This window comes from Polypterus senegalus, chromosome 9 (genome assembly GCF_016835505.1).
Source record: "Polypterus senegalus isolate Bchr_013 chromosome 9, ASM1683550v1, whole genome shotgun sequence".
NCBI lineage: Eukaryota > Metazoa > Chordata > Cladistia > Polypteriformes > Polypteridae > Polypterus > Polypterus senegalus.
The window spans coordinates 108,968,135-108,988,914 of record NC_053162.1 but is presented as its reverse complement, the minus strand read 5'-3'; the positions used below and the strand labels follow the sequence as shown (position 1 = coordinate 108,988,914).

General features: G+C 37.0%; 1 protein-coding gene across 7 annotated transcripts in view; it reads left to right on the top strand.

Annotated features, from left to right (window-relative positions):
- The window catches only part of cebpg (CCAAT enhancer binding protein gamma), a 191,445-nt gene that overhangs the window by 59,609 nt on the left and 111,056 nt on the right, over positions 1 to 20,780 (top strand). For 3 of the 7 annotated variants that reach the window (XM_039763570.1, XM_039763571.1, XM_039763572.1), the window contains one exon: positions 10,450 to 13,832. The exons of the other annotated variants lie outside the window; for them this stretch is intronic. In XM_039763570.1, coding sequence (XP_039619504.1) covers positions 10,584 to 11,033 — 450 coding nt within the window. In that variant the 5' untranslated portion in view covers positions 10,450 to 10,583 and the 3' untranslated portion in view covers positions 11,034 to 13,832. Of the gene's footprint in view, positions 1 to 10,449; positions 13,833 to 20,780 lie in introns of those variants that run through there. 7 annotated transcript variants of the gene reach the window in all.

Genomic DNA, 20,780 nt, shown 5'->3' with positions numbered 1-20,780 from the left:
TCAATTTTTAACACTGTAATCCCTGAAGACTATGAAAAAGTCATAATGCCAGGTCAGCTTAAATTCCCTCCCACATTGGTCTCATCCGTTTCGAGAGATGGCATCTGAGGCGGGAACTCCTTTACCAGCGATGTTAATTTACCTTTTTTTTTTTAATCATTCCGACATATCCTGTATTTACTCAACCCAAGGGGCTCAATCACAGTATATGCATGCATATGTATGCACGAGTGGCTGAAAAAAGGCTCAGAAAGAAATGGAAACGACAGCTAAAGACATCCAAGCGTAAACGGGCCTCAAGTTCAACTTTAAGGTACAGCCTGCCAGAGACTGACCTGGAACAGATAAGTGAAAGCACAGATCTCCCAAGACCTGACGCTGCTGCACAATCTCAAGCTGAGAGCGAAAATGGGAGCAAAGGTGCAAGCGTGTTGGGCCAGGAATACTAAACAATTCCAGAAGGTTAATTGAAACTGAAAATGGCCTTCCATTCTGTCAACTACTCCCTGCGAGCCAGCAACACCAACTCCAACTGAGGTTGCTACTCCACCTGCAGACCACAGTGAAGACCAAAACGAATGGTCTGAGCTGAAGGTAACGATCGTCGCAGTGATCACCGCTCTTTGGGGGGGAACATAAAGAGGCTAAAGAATAATATAAAGAAGGTTACAAATGACACAAATTATATAAGGAAAGATATAAAGGACATACATAAGAGAAGCAAGAAGTTGCTTCAGGATATTAAATACCAGGAGAAACATTTACATATTCACTTTGAAGCAACCTTTAAAGGCATGCTAGAAAAAATCAAGGAAAGATACAAGAAAATGTGTCAAAGTTTGAGAGTAAATTTAGAACACTTGGTGCTTAGTTTTGAAGATGTTAGTCAAACGTTCACGACTCATATTCAGCTAACTAAACAACTGGCATCTACCGCTGATGGAAAAGCAATGGCTGCAAATTTCAAATGCAAAATGCTCAGAGACAGACTAGCTCTACTGGAAGATGGATACAGAAGGAATAACATCAGAATCGAAGTGTCCCTGAAACCCGTAAAAGTCCAAAACCAGTGAAATTCATAGCTGAACTATTCTCTAAAATAATTGGAGAAGATTTCAAATCAGACACCAAGATATTATCAACTTACCACATATGTGGATTGAATGCCTAAAAACCTAGAAGCCTCATTGTTCATTTTGTCACCTTACAATCTAAATTAAATATAATGTTACTTCTCAGACAGAAACAAGAGGTTATATTTCAAAATTATTGCATTTGTATTTTCCCTGATTTCTTCAAAAGCTGCTAAACATGCAGCATTTTACAGGATTAAACAGCCCTTACGGAAAGCTGAGTTCAGATACAGCTTCTCGTATCCTGCTGATTTGAAAGTGGACATTCAAGGCAAGTTCTACATTTTTACTTCTCTGGAGGAAGCAGAAAAAGAGCTAAGAATACTTTTTTTTAACAACACTTTTTGAAATATGATTGTGAGTCGTATCGTGTCCTGGCAAGGGAAAGAAGGTCTTACTTGCTGTTTGATCTACTCGCTTTGAGACTCGTGCCGTAATTATGCACTCTACTGCTTCTAGCCCTATATTTGGACTGTATCAGTTTCAGTTGCACAGAGATTGGATTGGCTATATATTCCACTCCCACTACACAAAGAAAACTAGAGGTGTGGAAATTTTTATACATAGAACAATTTCATTTTCAGTATCATATGTAGTATCTGATTCTGGTGGGTGATATGTGATTGCCTTGGGCATTTTATTTAACTGTAAAGTGATTCTGATAAGTACTTATGCACCAAATGGGGATGATATGGACTTTACCCAAAACATATTTGCATCCATTCCTAATGTGAACACTCATAAAATTATAATGGCAGGATGACTTCAGTTATGTTTTAAATTTAGACATGGATAAGTCTCCTGCCACAGAGGCGATGACATCTTACACTCCAAAAACAATTACACAGTTTGTAATCAATCACAATTTATCAGACTCCTGGGGATTTCTAAACCAAAATTCAAGAGCATATTCTTTCTTCTCACCAGTACATCACTGTTACTCAAGAATTGATTATTTCTTTATAGATAACAATTTTTTGCCCACAATTAATTCTTCCAAGAGCAAAGCCATTGTTATCTCAGACCACCCCCTTTGATCATGGAGCTCAAATCATTATGCCTCACATACTCCTCTCGCAGCTGGTGTTTCAACCCACTTTATTAGCAGGCGATAATTGTACAGTGTTTATATCCAAACAAAAAGTGTGGGGTTTTTTTCTTGTTTTTTTTTTGAGACAAAACAATCATCAGAGGTTTCTGCAGGAATACTCTGGGCAACTCTGAATACTTTCTTAAGAGGACAGATTGTTTTATATTTCTCCCACAAAAATAAATTGGAAACCAAGAAGAAATCAGAGTTAATCAGTGAAATTACCAGAGTAGATTAAGAACACGGCAGGTGTCCAAATGAGGCACTTTATAGGATAAGACAGGCTTTGCATTCAGAACTCAACCTCTTGAGAACAAGAGAAACAGAACAACTTAATTTTAAATCACAACATCATTACTATGAAAACAGCAAGAACGCTTATAGGATCTTAGCTCAACAAATCCACAAGCACAAAGTTCGCAATGCAATACCAGTAATTACCAACACAGACAGAGATAAAATCATCGACCATAAAAATATAATGCACACATTTAGATACTACAGATATAAGTGCTTATATTCTGTAAAGTTTAAAGAAGATAAGACACAACCTAATGTGTTTTTGGATGAATTATAGATGCCACAACTATAGATATTGTCAGTGCAGAGGAATTGGATAAACCTCTGGCACTCTCAGAATTTCTAGATGCTAAAAACTTATCTCAGAGTGGGAAAGCAGCAGGCCCTGATGAGTACCCTGTCGAATTTTATAAAAAATTTCTCAATTAATTTAGCTCCTGATGTATTAGCAACATTTATAGAAGCCAGAGACAATACAGTTCTAGCTCAAACTTTTCACCAAACATTAATTACCATCTTTCCTAAGAAAAATAAGGACTTATTACAATGTGCATCATACAGACAAATTTCACTGCAGAATAATGACATACTCTCCAAAGTTCTAGCTAGAAGGATTGAAAAAGTGCTTCCTTCAGTATTATCACATGACCAAAATGACTTTATTAAAGGCAGACACTTAGCTTTCAATCTTCAGCACTTGCTTAATGTAATGTATTCACTCAAAAGGTCTAACAACCCAGAGATTATATTATCCTTTGATGCAGAAAAAGCATTTTTATATGGCTGAATGGAACTACCTTTTCACTACATTGGAGAAATTTGGGTATATTGCGAACATATGTGCATGGATTAAACTACTGTATACCAGTCCAGAAGCTTCAGTTTGTATTAACAACATCATTGCAGACTACTTCAATCTAGAACGCTGTTTGCAATCGCCATTGAACCAGCAGTTCACTTTCTAAATGCTTATGAGATAAAGGGGATTATCAGAGAAGGGCTTGAACAGAAAATATCACAATATGCAGATGATATTACTGTATATATTATATATTATATATTGTCACGCTTGGGTCACAGATTTGCACAGAGACACAGGAGGTCGTAGAAACAGGAAGGATTTTTATTCAAACACTGCAAACAAACATTTGTCTCTTCAAACTTTCTCCTTGACAGAGATGACAGTTTCGTCTATCAATTAAAGGTAAGCATGCGTATCTTCTTCTTCAAAGGAGTACACATCAGGAGCAGGGGCAGTCTGAGAGAGATAGAGAGAGAAAGCAAAACAAATCAGTACCAAAAACCGACAGGCGTTGCGCTACACAAGGCTTTTAAGTTAGCGGTGTACTGCGCGATGGCTTTATTATGTGTTATAGCACAAGTGAGAAGGGAAGGAGCAATATGAAGGTAGACTCTGTTTCAGAGGTTTCCCAGGGGCGTCTTTGTCCTCTTGGGGTGCGATCACCCCTCTAGCTTACACCATGCCCCTCAGCTTTATTCACATTCTCGTGAATCAAACGACTCTCTGTACCAGGTTCAGGTTCATGTAGTCGTGATAATGCATCTGCATTGACGTGTTCAGAACCTGGTCGATGTTTCACTGTGAAACTAAGGTTGTAAGCCCAGGAACCATCTCATGAGGTGAGAGTTTGTATCTTTCTGTCTGTACAACCATTGAAGTGGAGCATGAGCTCATACCTGTTTCTGTGTTTTTGGCCTTGGGTAAGCAAGCATTTCTTCTATTTTCCTTAATTGTGGTCTAAGTAAGCACTTGCCCATAGAATAACCTAAGTAATGAGTCTCGAAATGCCTAGTTTACATTTCTTAGGGTTAGCAGTAAGGCTAGCCTGTCTCAAGCTTTCAAGAACAGCTTAAAGCATTTCTAAGTGTGCTTGCCAGTCATTGCTGAAAATCACAACGTCATCCAGGTATGCCCCGGAATATTCAAAATGAGGATGTAGGATCTGATCCATCATACGCTGAAAAGTTAGAGGTGCCCCATGAAGACCAAACGGGAGTCTTGTAAATTCACAAAGTCCATCAGGAGTCGCGAATGCTGTTTTCTCACAACTGCTAGCCTCTAAAGGCACCTGTCAATAAACTTTTGTGAGATCTAGCATGGAGATATAGCTCGCCTGACCCAATTTTTCCAACAGTTCATCGACACGCGGCATCAGATAAGCATTCAAGCGTCTGAAATCGATACAGAAGTGAACTGAACCGTCTTGCTTTGGAATTAATACAACCGGGCTGCACCAGTCACTTTTACTTTCACGAATTACACCTAATATCAGCATCTTTTTTACCTCTTCGCGCACAATATTTCGTCGCGCTTCCGGTATTCGGAACAGTCGCATCTGTTTGCGAACACCAGGTTCAGTGGTAATTTTATGTTTTGTAATGTTAGTCTTGCCTGGTAAGTCTGAAAAGACACCAGTGTTCCGTTCTATTAAAGATAACAGTTCTGTCTTTTGCTTGTCAGTAAGATCGTTACCAATGGCAACATCGGTCTGAGAGACAGCAGCCAAGGAAGTGTTAACCTCTTGTCTGTCGTGCCATTCTTTCAAAAGATTAATGTGTAAAATCTGGAATGGTTTGCACTGGTCTGGTATTCTAACCTTGTAATTTAGCGGACTCATACTCTCCTCAATAATGGTGGGTCCCTGTCATTTACCTAAGAATTTGTGTGGGTCCGACAGAACCAGTACTAGAACACGATTACCAGGTTTGAATTCACGCAGCTTACTGCGCCTGTCGTAAAGATGTTTCCTGTTCTCGTTGTTGATGCTCTACAGCAATAGAGGAAAGCATAGAAATTCTGGCTTGCAACGAAATTACCCGATTTGCAAAGCTTGGTCCTTGAGCCGTTGTCTCGTTTCCTATCCATTCCTCTTGTACAACATCCAGGATGCCTCATGGCCGTCTCCCGAATAACAACTCGAACAGACTCAAGTCAGTGGACGCCTGTGGTGATTCTCGCACCGCGTACATAAAAGGCAGGACAGAGTCCAAGGTTGTGGGATCATTATGAGCGACTCGCCTTATCATCTGTTTCAAAGTTTTGTTAAATCGTTCAGTCAAACCATTCGTTTGTGGATGGTAAACAGTGGTACTCAATTTATTAATAGCAAAGCTGTCACATAATTGTTTCATCACGCGAGAAATAAAAGGTGTGCCTTGGTCAGTTAAGATTTCTCTAGGGTTGCCAACACGAGTAAAAATATCACACAGAGCTTTAGCTACAGCTGTGGAGTTGGCCTTTTTCAGGGCAAGCACCTCAGGATATTGTGTTGCATAGTCAACCAACACCAGCAAATATTGGTACCCATTCTTAGTCTTAGGTAAAGGGCCTACGATATCTAATCCCACCCGCTGAAAGGGAACTTCCAAAATGGCCATAGGACAAAGGGGAGCCCGTGGAGGCTTATGAATGGAGATGATCTGGCAGTCAGGACATGAAGTACAAAACCGTTCAACATCTTTTCCCATATTCAGCCAATAAAATCGTTTTGATAATCATTCTCTGGTCTTATCAGCACCCAGATGTCACCCCAAGATGTGAGAGTGTGCCAGATGCAAAAGAGTTTCCCTATCTACTTCAGGTATAACCAGTTGTTCAATAAATTCCCCCTTTAAATGGTCTGAGATCACTCTGAAAAGGCAACCGTCCTTTCTATAAAGTGCGGGGTTTTCACGCCCCCGGAATTACGCTCTTGGTAATAAGAGTCATTGGCAGAGCAAGCTTGTTTAAATGCATATTCTAATGAGCTATCAGTATGCTGCAAACGCACAAAATCTGATTGTTGGTTAATGCTCGGTTTGTGTTAGGAGGCGTTTGCAATCTGAGAAGATGTAGAAGGACCAGCCTGCCATTCTGGAAAATTGTTGGGGGTGACCTCCGTCTCACTGGAGAGATCGGGTTCAATATCTAAATTGAGCTCTAGATTTTCCCCGGCCGCTACCAGTTTTTCATCTTGGTTTTCTTCTTCCCCTACCCCACTAAGTTTAATATTGGATTGGACTACTGGTCCCTGACATTTATTAAGTAGTCTAGGAAAAAAGGCATTTCTCCGTCCTATGAGTAATGTCCAAGGGCACGAGTCTGAAACGGCAGACCAAACTTTAAAGTGGCGACCTCTATAAGTTAAAGGAAGAAGTAATTTTTGATAATCTTTAACATCACCATATATACAGCGTATTTTCACAGTCTCTAAGGCATTGTTCATCAAGACAGTCTCGTCTCACGATACACAAGTCACTTCCCGAGTCTAACAATGCTGAGATTTCTCGGCCACCTAATTTCACCGGGATTAACAATTCATCTTTTCCATCCGAAGAATATGTAATATTTGAGCAACAAACCTCGGTCAGTCCAACTTCCATTGATTGTGCTGGAGACAAGTGACATTCTCTTGCCAAATGGCCTAGTTGATCACAACGGAAACACCTACAGTCGGCTACACTTCCAAAATATCCTCTGCGTCGTCCATGGTTACCTCGGCCTGCTGTTGCCATTTCCCCAGAGATAGGCATCTCTTCGACGATTGGATTCCCCGGAGGACTACCTGACCCCATTCGATTTTCCGGTCTTGCAGCTTGTCGGTGTTGTTGACGTCGATCGAAGTGACGAGAATGTCCTGGACGTTCGTTCATAGGTTGCGAAGCAGCACCAAATCCACCGCTCTTTCTCCAAGTGGATTGTGAACCCTCCAGTCGTCTGGACATAATCGTTAACAATTCAATATCATGACGCAGAAATTCATCTCGAATGACTCTAGGTATGCCGTTCAGTAGTATATTCATTACTACCTTTTCTACAACTCGCTCCATCACGTCGCCTTCAAACCAGCAGTGCACTTTATGTATTAAATCTTGAATTTGCGCACGGATTGGGGCATCCATGTATAGTTTCCAATCGTTTAGTTCCAAACCTTTAGCCAGAAAAGTCACATTCTTACATAATACAACTTGTTCCTTCAGGAACTCGTAATCACCGAGCTTATCTCTTGGATCTCTTAAATAATAAAGAGCATCTCCAGATAAAAAGGGTGTGATTATAACGACCCACTGTCATCTGTCCCAGCCCAGCATGGTTGTGACTTGCTTGAAGGCTATTAGGACCATCTCTGGGTCATCGTTAGGGCCCATCTTCGTCAGCACATTCTTTGCATTTTCAGGAAGTGGTGGTAAAGGAATGAAAGGTCGATGGTTATGAATTGGAACATTCAGATCAGGAATATATCTTCGACGGTTATTCAGATCAGGAATAGAAGGCATGTCATCTTCCGGATCGTAAGGAAGTGGAACATCCTGGGCCAAATGAAATAACTCCTCTGTGCAACCACTTCTGGTACCTCTTGTCACTCTTAGGTCACAGATTTGCACAGAGACACAGGAGGTCATAGAAAAAGGAAGGATTTTTAGGATTTTTATTCAAACACTACAAACAAACATTTGTCTCTTCAAACTTGCTCCTTGACAGAGATGACAGTTTCATCTATCAATTAAAGGTAAGCGTGCGTATCTTCTTCTTCAAAGGAGTACACGTCAGAGCAGGGACAGTCTGAGAGGGAGAAAGAAAGCAAAACAAATCAATACCAAAAACTGACAGGCGCTGCGCTGCACAAGGCTTCTAAGTCAGCGGAGTACTGCACGATGGCTTTATTATGCGTTATAGCGCAAGTGGGAAGGAGCAATGCGAAGGTAGACTCTGTTTCAGGGGTTTTCCCAGGGGCGTTTGTGTCCTCTTGGGGTGAGATCACCCCTCCAGCTTACAATAAAATATATATATATATGTGTGTGTGTGTGTGTATATATATATATATATATATATATATATATATATATATATATATATATATATATATATATATATATATATATATATATATATATATATATATATATATATATATATATATATATATATATATATATATCCACAAAGTACTGTGCCTGCAGCCTTAACAGTACTAGCAGAATGTCAAAAACTCAAAAGACTGTAAAAGTGTGTTCTTTCCAGTGAACTCTCTAGCACACAATATTAGATTGAACACCATGGGGTAAACTTCACAAGTAAACATAAAGCTCTTTATCAGCAAAGGTTTGCAGTCTGCGTGGAAAAACTTTAGCAAGACTCACTTTAGCTGGAACAATTAACATTGTCAAGATGAATATCCTTCCTAACCTTCTTTTTCTGTTTCAAAGTATTCCCATATACATTAATAAATCATTTTTTAAGAAATTAGATTCAACCATTACCTCATTTATTTGGAATTCAAAACCTCCACACATCCAAAGGGCGACTCTGCAAAGACCCACAGCAGAAGGTGACATTGCTCTACCGAACTTTCAATTTTATTACTGGGAGACTTCAACATTTCTTACCTCGCATTTCCTGTTATCCTACATTTACCCAGATCGTTGTAGACATGGAACACACACGAAATGTATATTCAAATAATGATATATTATTTACCTTATACAATTCTAGACACCTCACACCCAGATAAACAGACTTGAGCTGGGAGAACTTCAGCTGCGTCGATGGGGCATGGAATAGCAGGCTGCTTGCTGCCAGTGCTGATTGCCAAATTTGCAAAGTTTCAAAGTGAAGATGAAGAGGTGCGAGAGAATTTAAGGTGGCCTGGCATGGCAACTTTTTTCGTAGGCTTCTGAGATTCTTGTGTTACATTGCGTTTCCTGTAAATTTATGTTTTTAAGAACAGTAGAGTGATATAATCTCATGTATTTCACCTTTTCAGTAGTCATGCTGTGGCATTTTGAAACATTTTCAGACATTCTGAAAAACCTTTCAAGCAGGCCATTAAAAAAGCATTGTAATAATCAATTCTTCTGTTTAGTAAAGCAACCCAATAGTTTTGCATCATTAAAAGAAAGTAAAGATCTTATCTTGGCTATATTTTGTTAAAGATAAATGCGGTTTTACTAGCATTTGTTAAAATGTGTAAAATTTAAGTCAGAATAAAACATCACTGTTAAATTTTTGACTTAAGGGTCTTGCTGAAGGCCTAGAGAAATAAAGTCGCTTTTAATCTGATTTCTGATTCTTTTATGGTTAATGATAGGTATCTCAGACTTAACATTGAGTTTGAAACAATTGCTTGTCTTCTAACACCAGTTGTCAGAGATACAACTGATTAAAATACTAAAATATTTATTACAGGCTGACTAAGTTGTACTTTATCTGCATAAAAATGATAATGTATATGTCCAAGGGTAACAAATAGACAACAGGAGATGCCTCAAATTCAAACTGTGAGGCACACCACGACTTGTCAGTACTACACAATAACATGTCCTAGCAGTAGAAATTGAACACTATCTTTCATATCTAACAAGCCTTTGAGGTGGTCATCTGAAATAACAGGATAAATGGTATTGAGAGCAGAGTTTCCAGACGAGTAAAAATCTGCACTCTCTCTATTATATCAGTTTTCATACGAATGTCATTTGCTACTCTTATCAGTGCTGTCTTTGTACAGTGTTTTTTATGAATCCCAAACTGGAATCTTTCAGGCTTATTTTGCATTTAAGAGTAGATTCTTCTTACATACTGCAAGATATGTTTTGCTTGATTTTGTATAGAAACAAAATTTATACATGATCTTATATGAGTTTGTGCTCAGTGTTAAAATACATTTGTTTTTATTTTATGGTGTCCTTAATCTGTGGTGCTGAGGTGTCACCCGTTGCACAGTTGCACTCGGATATCAATCTTGGTGGTTTGCCATGTGGTGAGTGCGGCATGCTCCCAACCCTCAACCTTAATCTTACATTTTTAATTTTATTAGGCTGAAATTTTTGTTGTAATCAGTTAATAAAAATTTTAATTTTGCTTTTTCATTGTAGTCCAGAAATTAATCTAAGTAAGGATTATTTAATTAAAAATTTTTATTTTAACAGGTCAATGAAGTAGTTGCATGCTGAAAGGAAAATACTGAAAAGAATCACAGATTTCACAACTTTTGACATCTTTTGTGTTTTTCAATAAAATCTGCAAGATACCAGGAAGCAGTGATAATAGAAAGTTAGTCCAAATGAGCAAACCACCCCAGGAGAAACCCATGATTGATCAAAATGGAGTAAGTGTCATCCAAACACAAGCACATGCTAGCGGTTTGCAGCAAGTTCCGCAGCTCATCCCAGTCAGTCCTGGAAGAGGAGGAAAGGCAATGCCTCCCAGCAAAGCGAAGAAGTGTACTCCTGAGAAAGACAGCGATGAATATAGGCAGCGACGGGAGCGCAACAATTTGGCTGTGAAAAAAAGCCGCATGAAGAGCAAGCAGAAAGCTCAGGACACCCAGCAAAGGGTAAATGAATTAAAAGAAGAAAATGAACGTTTGGAGGCAAAGATTAAGCTTCTTAGTAAAGAGCTGAGTGTTCTGAAAGATTTGTTTCTTGAACATGCTCACAATCTTGCAGATAATGTCCATCCTCAAAATACTGATACCGCCACAATGGGACAAAATAACACCAATGCTCAGTAGGCTATAAGACATTTTTTTATTCTTCATGTTTGACGTTGTGTTGTTTTTGTTATTTGTACCCCATCTAACCTCTAAGTATGTTAAATTTGAGGTATTTTACATTTCTGACAGCTCTCTGTTTTTTTATTTTTTCTTTTATTGCCCCTGATGGTTTTGCTTTGAATCTTTAGTTTATTTGATTGGTTGTTTTCAGTTTTAAACATTTTGACTTTGTATTTCTTGCTCCATTAAATCTGTTTACCTGCTGATGACAGTTATTAACATGGATTAATATTATTTCAATGGAAAGTAACTCAAATTATTGAATTGACATAGAGTATTATACTGTAGATTTTCATTTTCTTGGGCTTAGAATTTCTATTTGATTGCTTCACTGAAGATCATTATCCTTTCATTAAGAGACACATTTTTTCTTTTTAATTTCTTTTATTTATATTGTTTTTAATGAAGTTAAAAATGTAGATTCTGTAGCAGGTGTTGTCATAAAGGTTGTGCTCACATTCACTTTTCTCCTATCCACATTTTGTGCATTTTATTTTTTAAAAACATATACCCATAAAATGGTGGCAAAACTTGGTCAAAAAGTGAGTAGTAGGTAAGTGCACATTTTAATTTCAGCTGTTCTTTCGTGCAGTGATTAAGTTAGTCCTATAAGTGAAATATATGCTTAATTAAATTTCTTGCTTACATATTTCTGCTTTTAGCATTACAAAGGCATTGCCATTAACCCCATTATTCATTTTGGTTTTTTTTTATTTTAGTGTTGGGCTATTGACATCAGCAAACCAAATTTTAAATGTGAATGAAATGTAGTCATATCAATGCAATCATTCACACGTAGGTGTTTTTGACAGAAATTTGGAAACATTTATACTGAAATCACTATGTAAAAATCCATGTTTGAGTGAAAATTTACATCCATTCTGTTCTTGGAGGGTTATAAATTAATTTTGTGACTGTCTTCTAAATAAAAACCTGAACCATCTTAATTTATAAAGCTTGCAAACAGTTTAGAAAAAAAAATTTACTACAGTTTTGCAAATACATGAAACATGACATACTGATATATAGAAGAAAAGGTTATTAGACTAATGTAACTATTAACAATTAGTGTGTGATCAGCTTAGATGCTAGTGCCAGAGTGCACTGAAGTATTTTAATTAATTTGTCTTTTCCATTCACAGTGTTGCAGTGTTTTGATGAATTATTCCAGAAAAATAAATTAAAACATGATTAGTTGTGCCTTGTACCATACCGTTTTTATAAAGAAAAAGTACAGGTTCTGTCATTTTTTTATTTGAAGCTTGGATTTGCTTAAAACATTCTAAATGACTATGTTGAAATCAGAAAGAAGATTGGTATATTTGTACATTTTACAAATAAATGACTGTCACAAATAATAATAATATTATTTGCTGTGTTTTTTATATAAAATCTGGCCATGCAACTGATTTATTCATTCTGTTTACCCATTTAAAGTTAAAAGTTTATTAAGTGCATACACAGACTGAAATTTATTAAGTTGAAAAAAGATAGAAAACACAGTCGTGCAAATTTACGGCTCTATTTGGGCCTGGCCAATTGCCCGTATTTTGGTCACAAAATGTTCAGGTGTGGGTCACCATTAGGCATACTTTAAATGCTGGTATAAATTATTCCAAACTGACCTTCAACTTTCAGAATCCGCATACCAGGTACATGTAAGGCAGTGTTTCTCAACTGTTGGATGGTTGGGTCTCAGGTTGACATCATTGGTTTGCCAATGGGTTGCCTAACTCAGTGTTTCTCAACCATGCATTCAGCAGTGATACACAATATACATTTCCCCATTTTTAAGTGAGCATATTTCACCAAGGTGAATATTTAATCACACTCACTTCACCAAGGAGGTGGTTTGCAACAGGTGCTGGTGGGACGTTAATGAATTTAATAAGGCAAAACTAGAGCAGTGCCTATGAAAGCAAACCTTAAAGGGCCCTCCAAGAGACAGAAAACATATGAGACCCAGTTAAATAATGATAATATTAATTAATAAGATTTATTATTGCATCTGGGTTTGGCAATTTTTAGAATATTATTACTTTATTGTTATCCTGTTGTAGTCAACAATAGTGACAAATCCTCTCATCCCGGTCAGCCATAAATCAGTACATGGCTATTAGTTTGGTAATATTGCAAATGATTAAACAAATGCATCTACTTGGTTTTAACTATGCTCTCTTGCTGGTTCTGTGTCTGTTGTTCTCTCTTATTCAATAAAACACATTACTGCTTGAATAGACAACATATGTACAATACACTAAATATGCAAACCTGACCACTGTGTAAACTGTCAGTTGGCCCTATGATAAAATGATAAAGTATGATAAGTATAAAGGTATGACTTTCACATTGAAAAATCAACATTTTAGGTTGAATAAAATAGATTGTACTAATGATTTTTTTTTTTAAATACATCCATCCATTTTCTAACCTGTTTATCTTTGTCATGGTTTCCAGTAACCAGTGGTTATGCTCGGAGTACAGGGCGCAAGACAGAAACCACTCATTTGGAGCCAATTTAGAGTTGACAGTTAACTTAACCTGCTAATCAAATATGAGGAGAAACTCATACTGTAACTGGAAGAATATTTAAGCTCCACACATGCAGCAACTTTTCTTTGAATCGAGTGTCATTCAGATAATTTTAATGCAAATGTATTTTTTTATACTGTGTATCACACAACTACCGTTTTGTCTTCAAGAATGTAATAAGAACTCAAGCAAAATTACATATTTTATTGGCTAACTAAAAAAAAACATGCAGGCTTTTGAGGCAAATCGGACCCCTTCTTCTGGCAAGATGTAATGATGCATCTTTGGTTTTCATGTTTTCAGCATACAGTAAATGAAAATTAATATAAATTGTTTCAGTACATTAGGTTCTAAGGGTCTTGTGTGAATTGATCCTTTAAGTAGTGTAGTGCAACAGTAATAAATTAACTTTTTTCTTTCCACTATTTTACTTGTCCTAAAGGTAAACACAGCTCTGTTTCTGTTTATCATATTAAGCGTTTCCTCTAGCCTAGTGTTTGCAAATACATTTTTTTTATCACGATATTTTTAATACTGTGTCAGAATACTTTGATGTTAAATAAGTGCCTAACATAATTCCCCATTATCACCACTGAAGTAAAGCTGTATGTCACTCTAAATAGTGTAATAAAACTAGTAACCTATGGGGATATTTAAAGAGTTTCTTATGGTTTCTGTCACATAATATTTAATATTGGGCCAAAAATAAAGCAATACTAACAAAAGTGAAATTCCTCAAAGTGTTGTAATGGCCATGGACTCTCCACACTTTTGACCTCAGCTAATTATGAAAAAAATACCTTATACCATATTTTCAGTGCTAGGCCAATTGGTCAAAAATCAGTATAACTATCTATGTATCTCCCCACCTTTTGTAATTTATTGACTAGCCTATTGAATTGTGCATTACAATAGTTTTAAAAGGTCAGGGGTAAATATGTATATTGTCACACACTCCATTGTAATTAGATGGTTCTGTAACTTCCTTTATAATACTCCAAAGGATTTAACACTTCATCTTAACCCATGCTAACTGTTAAAACACATAGACTGGATAGAAGGGTTCTCTGTATTATCTTTTACAGTTGCTTTGGTTAGTTTGCCCAAACATGTATTAAGTGAACCAGCCTTCATTTAACATTGTGTGCCAATCACCTCTTTAAAGTCATTGTCCAAATTACATTTGAATTGGGTTTAAATTTATACAGTAATTGTGCAAAAGGGTACCAGAATTTATACAAGATACCACAAAACTGCTTCTCTGTAATATTATACAAATGCTTTTTTGATTGGAGCAAGAATAGTCTTTGAGGAATAAAATCATATTCCATTTGTTAGTAATCATTTCATTACTGTCCACACAAATTTTACCAGAAAAACAATCACTGGTTTAGTTTCTTTTAAACACGTCTTCTAGCTAAAATGAGAGCAGATTGTGAGGTTTTTCACATTTTAATAAATAGTAATAATTGCGGCTGGCTGTTACTTAGTTTTTCTTATTCCATTTCTGGGACCTCATGCATAACGCCGTGCATAGAATTCACACTATAACATGACGTAAGCACAAAAGTCAAAATGTGCTTACGCACAGAAAAATCTAGATGCAGGAATCTGTGCATACTCCAACTTCCACGTTCTTCCGCTACATAAATCCCAGTCAGCGTGAAAAGTTCACCCTTGTGCACATGCCTTCTGTCCCGCCCCAACTCCTCCCAGAATTACGCCCTTTATGAATATACAAATCAATATAAATAGCCCTTAAGCTCAGCCTTCTGCGAAAAGACATTGGGAACAGCATGGGGAAAATATAAGAATTTCAGCGAATGCCAAGTGGAGGCAAGGAAAAACTTACTATTTGTTGGTTTAAACAGTGGTATAATCAACAAAAGGAAGTTGATCAAGTGACAGTGTCGGAGAAACACAAAAGCTCAAGTCCACATAGTCGCACAGTACCCGAAATAAAAAAGAAATTGTCACAAGTCGCGTTGAAAAGGCGAGTCGTAGCCCAATGTCTGAGTGTCGTATGAAAGCTTATTAGGGTACAGAGGGAAAAAAAATAGGCACACAGTGGGGGGAAAAAAGCAGGAAATGTCAACTTTAATCTCGAAATTTCCACTTTAATCATGTAGTTTATTTTGTCATTAAAGTAGAACATCATAAACTTCATCTTAAAATTGATTAATTTACTAGTTTCTCAAATCCCATCTTAACTAAGTAACACGTTAAATGCTTTGTTTTGTGTTTGATCTTCTTTGTGCTATGTGTGTGAATCACTACGTGGTCCTTAAACCGGCTTTCTTTTCCTCAGACAGGACACAGAATCCATTATTATTAAACATGGGAATATGGTGGCGGTACTGTCTCTTTCAAACGTACTAACCCCCAATTCCTGTCCTTACTTTTCTTTCTCCAAATACCCAGTCGCCACACAATCAGCTCTGTAATAGACGTTAAGCCATCTGTAAGCTTACAATGACGATTCTTCAAAACATTTAAGGAACATTGAAATATCTTCGTAGTACGTGTTTAATTATTCTATCAATCTGTCTTTACAGCATACAGCAATCAATCAGGATCAATCTGTGAACTAGCTAGTGCTGCGGCACCATGTCCACACATGTTTAATTATTAACAATACAGATTATTTAAACGAAGTTAGCTTTATCAGTATAATATACTCAACATATTTTGCTGCGTTTCATCATAAAAATGATATCGTCATCATATGTAAATACGCGCTTTATAAAGTGGCGCAGGTTGTGCAATATAACTGAAGTGCAAGTTTACACTGAGGTAATTGTACTTATAAGTACAAACAGTTCTACAAGGAGCACTTGATGGACTGATTGACTGTGTTTACAGTTCTTGGGATGAAACTGTTTCTGAAAAGGCTCTGATGCATTTTGCTGTGGCTGAGGCAGCATGTGCTTGATGCTGTATCCCAATAATTCTCTTTCCGATCAGCTGCTGCTGTGATTCACCACTCAGATACAGTGATATAAATACTCCGAGTGGTGCAGTGAGAGTAATATGGAAAAAAATGATCTGCTGTGGCAACCCCTAATGGGAGCAGCAGAAAAAGAAGGTGCAGTGAGAGTAACAATGCTAAAGCAGTTATGGTATTTGGAATACTATGGCTATTCCCTGGACCATTATATTGTTACAGGTTAATTACAATCAGATGTATTACACTAATAAACAATATGCAGTTAGTTTCAGTGTATTTATAAAGCCGCGTCAGGAATGTGCATCTAAGAAAGAAAGGGTAACCACACAGGAACAGTAGCACTGCTTTGACGTTGGGTGCCGCCAGTCTGCAAAACAGAGCGAAGAACTTGCGTACGACAGAGTATGAGGTACCGTGGAAATGTGTGTGGCTTTACGGCAAGTTTAGGTTTTATACATCGCGCTTTGAACGTGGAAACGTTCTTACACAACATTTCTGTGCATATGCACCGTTTATACATGAGGCCCCTGGTGACTTGTTTTGGGGGCTAGAAGAGGAAGAGGAAGAGCAAAGCAAGGAACCATAATATCAAATGATATTCGTGCTAATGTGGTTGACTATGCATTTCTTCATGGTATGACAATGAGCGAAGCTGGGCATCCAAATATCTGTTGCTTCCATAGTGTGTACCTTAAGAATTGAGAACAGGTAAAGCACTCTACCTTTATTGTATTCAGCAGACTTACATAGTTACATGGATAGTCTCCTTGGAGCTATAGAAAAATGTTCATATTTACAGTACCGGAGAAATACCTACAAAAAAATTACAATGTACTTAGATCTTAGAAGATCAGACATCTTGTGTGACATGGATGAGGCTTTGTGACCTAACCGAGCCTAAAGACATGATGCTAATGAATAATGTCTGTAATATACAGCATTTGCAGACATTAAGCAGCTACATGTACATTTTCTTATGATTTTTTTGTCATTTATGGACTTTTTGTTTATCTACAATTTTATTTTATTTTAGTTTAACAGGATGTATAATTATTTTGTCTTTAATTGTGCATGCATTTATATATTGTTGCATTTGGAGCAATGCATCTGAGAAATATTAAAATTTGAAACTGGTGTATCTGTACACTTTCATTATTGTATGATGAGAACTACCAATGGTAGCCTTGATACATTTGAAATACATGTTTCCTGTTAGTATCATATTCTTAGAGTAGTGTTCAAAAAGATTTTTGTTGTGTCTTAACATGGTTGTGTGTGTATGATCATTTTTGCTTGCTCGTGTGTGTGATCTGAGTGAAATGTTTGCTTTAAGCAACAGTGAATGATTGTGAGTTGACTGTTTGCTTTTGGGCTGGAAGTCTGAGATTTGCACAGATGAGTGAGATGTTATGATATTGTGTTTTGTGTTTAAACCTTTGAGGGAATGAGGACAGTTTCAGTGAAAAGTGTTTAGGCAATTGGGAAAAGCTATAATATAACACACACCACACAATATATCACTTGGATTTTTTAGAAACCCCAGAGAGACATAGGGAAAACATGCCAACTGAACAAAGACAGTGCACAGGCCAGGATTCAGATCTAGAGTTGTAAGGTAGCAGGGCTTAACTGTGCTATCCTGTAGTCAAATTGTTCTATTTATAATTAATTTCTAAGTGCACTGTAAGCCTAAAATAACCTGAGTTTAAGGTGTTAGATTTGTCTAATTTGTTTTATTTAATATATATTTATAAAATATGAGCATGTAGTATTTCCATAATATAGAGAATTCCTCCACTTTTAGAGGAACAGGGAGAAACTATCATGGAATTCTGCAGTCATTTAGAATTACCAGTGAAATTGAGGCCCAGGAATATGCTTCCTAAGTTGAAGAAGGTAATGAAAAGTATTTGTAATATGTCATTGTGTTCATTTTTATGCATAATAAAATGTTGATTCAGAAAACTGTGTATATAATTTTAAGTGAGTCCTGAACTGGGTGTGCCCTCCTTTATTTTTTTAAATATTGGAAAAGCAACTGGGGGCCATATATAATTAATTCCCTGTCTCTTGTCAATGAAAGTTTTAAAACATATACGATTAGTCACAGGATGTTTGATGAAGGGATTAGTAAAGTCCAATATAAATGTGTGGTAGACAAGGAGAAATCAATGTGTAATAACTGAAATAATACAACCCAAGGTTACTACCTCAGCCCTCACCTCTCATTTACTCTATTACCCTGAGCAGTTTTCTTAATTGTATGTAATCTAAGTAAATTACGAGGTGTGGCAGAAAAGTAAAGAGACTGGCAACACTGCAAGCAATCTGGCAACACTGCGCTGCTGTCCTTGATAGAGCACGTGTATCAGTACCCTCCCATAGCTCAATGCGAGTTTCAACTCCTTCTGTTAACTACGTGATTTTTGTGACTGCTATTAGCAAAGTTGTGTTTTTGGTTGTGCGTCACGCAAAATGGAACAGCGGAATTTGGAGCAACGTGCCATTAAACGGCAAGTGTGACGTTTGAAAAGTTAAAACAGGCCTATGGGGAACATTCTTTATCCCGAGCTCAAGTTTTTTGCTGGCACAAATCATTTTTGGAAGGCAGAAAACACGTTGAAGATGAACACCGTTCAAGGAGAACTTCAACTTCGAAAACCAATGAAAACATCGAATGTGTGAACACTCTTGTGAGATCAGACCGTCGTTTAACATTAAGAATGTTGAGTGAACAAGTAAATTTGAACAGATTTACCGTTCATCAAATTTTGACTGAACATTTGCACATGCGAAAGGTCTGTGCCAAAATGGTGCCGAAAAACTGCCCTCTCCATAACAGAATTTTTTACCTCAAAACGCATTCCTGTGGTTCCCCAGCCCCCTTATTCACCTGACCTCAGTCCGTGTGACTTTTTCCTTTTTCCTAAACTGAAAAATGTCCTTAAAGGACGTCATTCCGGGACTTTAGAAAACACCCAAAAGATTGTAATGGACATGCTGAAGACCATACTGGTTAAAGACTTCCAGCGCTGCTACCAACAGTGGGAACAACGTCTCCATCGGTGTGTAGTTGCCCAAGGGAACTACTTTGAAGGGGATAACATTGATGTTTGAAAAAAAATAAAAACTTTGGTAAATAAAAAATCAGTCTCATTACTTTTCTGCCACACCTCGTATATATGCAGTCTTTAAAGCAATTAATATTTACCCTTATCATAGGTAAAGTAGTAGTAATATTAAATTCTTGCATTGCGCAAAGCTTGAAGATAGACAGATACATCTTTTTTTGTACCACAGGTAAAATTTGGCTTTTTACAAATGCTCATTAACACTAGAAATACCATAGCCTAAAAAAATACATACATTTCATGTGTGTTCCGTGTCTACAACAATCTATGTAAACACATCATTAAAACAAACGTTTTTGGTGTTTTGGTAATAAATGACAAATTGTAGACATGAACTGTACCAGAGCCTATAAAAAATCTCACAAACCCAGCTCACCTTAAATCCCTTTGCAGCTCTCCGTCAGCATCTTTTGTCTTGTAAATGTCTTGTTCTCCCAGTTCCTGCCTTGATTATCTGTTAGTCTGCCACCTAGAGTTGTAAGGGGAACTCACTTCATGTGTGTTCTGTGTCTACAATAATCTATGTAAACAAATCGTTAAAAACATTTTTCACGTTTTAGTAATAAATGAGTGAAATAAACACTTTCACAAAAAGTACAAGTATAATATGACAACTTTTTGTTAGCGAGAACCAATCAATTCGCTACCAAGATTGTACCAAAAATTGAATGCTCAGTCCAATTGCAGCCTGTATCGCCTACCAAGAATTTACCACTCACAACCCATTTCGTCTACCAAGAATTGCCCAATGATGGCTCGGTCTGCTACCAAGAATTGGTGAATCATGGCTCATGTTGGCTACCAAAAAACGGAAAGGGCAGGTCAGCCTCTTGTCAATTAATGTATTCTGCAAAAGCTTGTTTGCGATTTGCAATTTTTTTAATTTACTTTCTAAAAATGTTATTCACAAGTCTTGATTTGTGGAGATAATTAAACTTAAGTAAAAAAAAATATATTTAGTTAATTTTGTCATAAAAGTTTCATAAATGTATTGATTATTGTTTTAGCACCCTTTGATCTACAATTACATACAGTATGTGACATTTTGTTTGTAATCTGATAGTCTAAATGGATTATGGATTATTGATATATTTA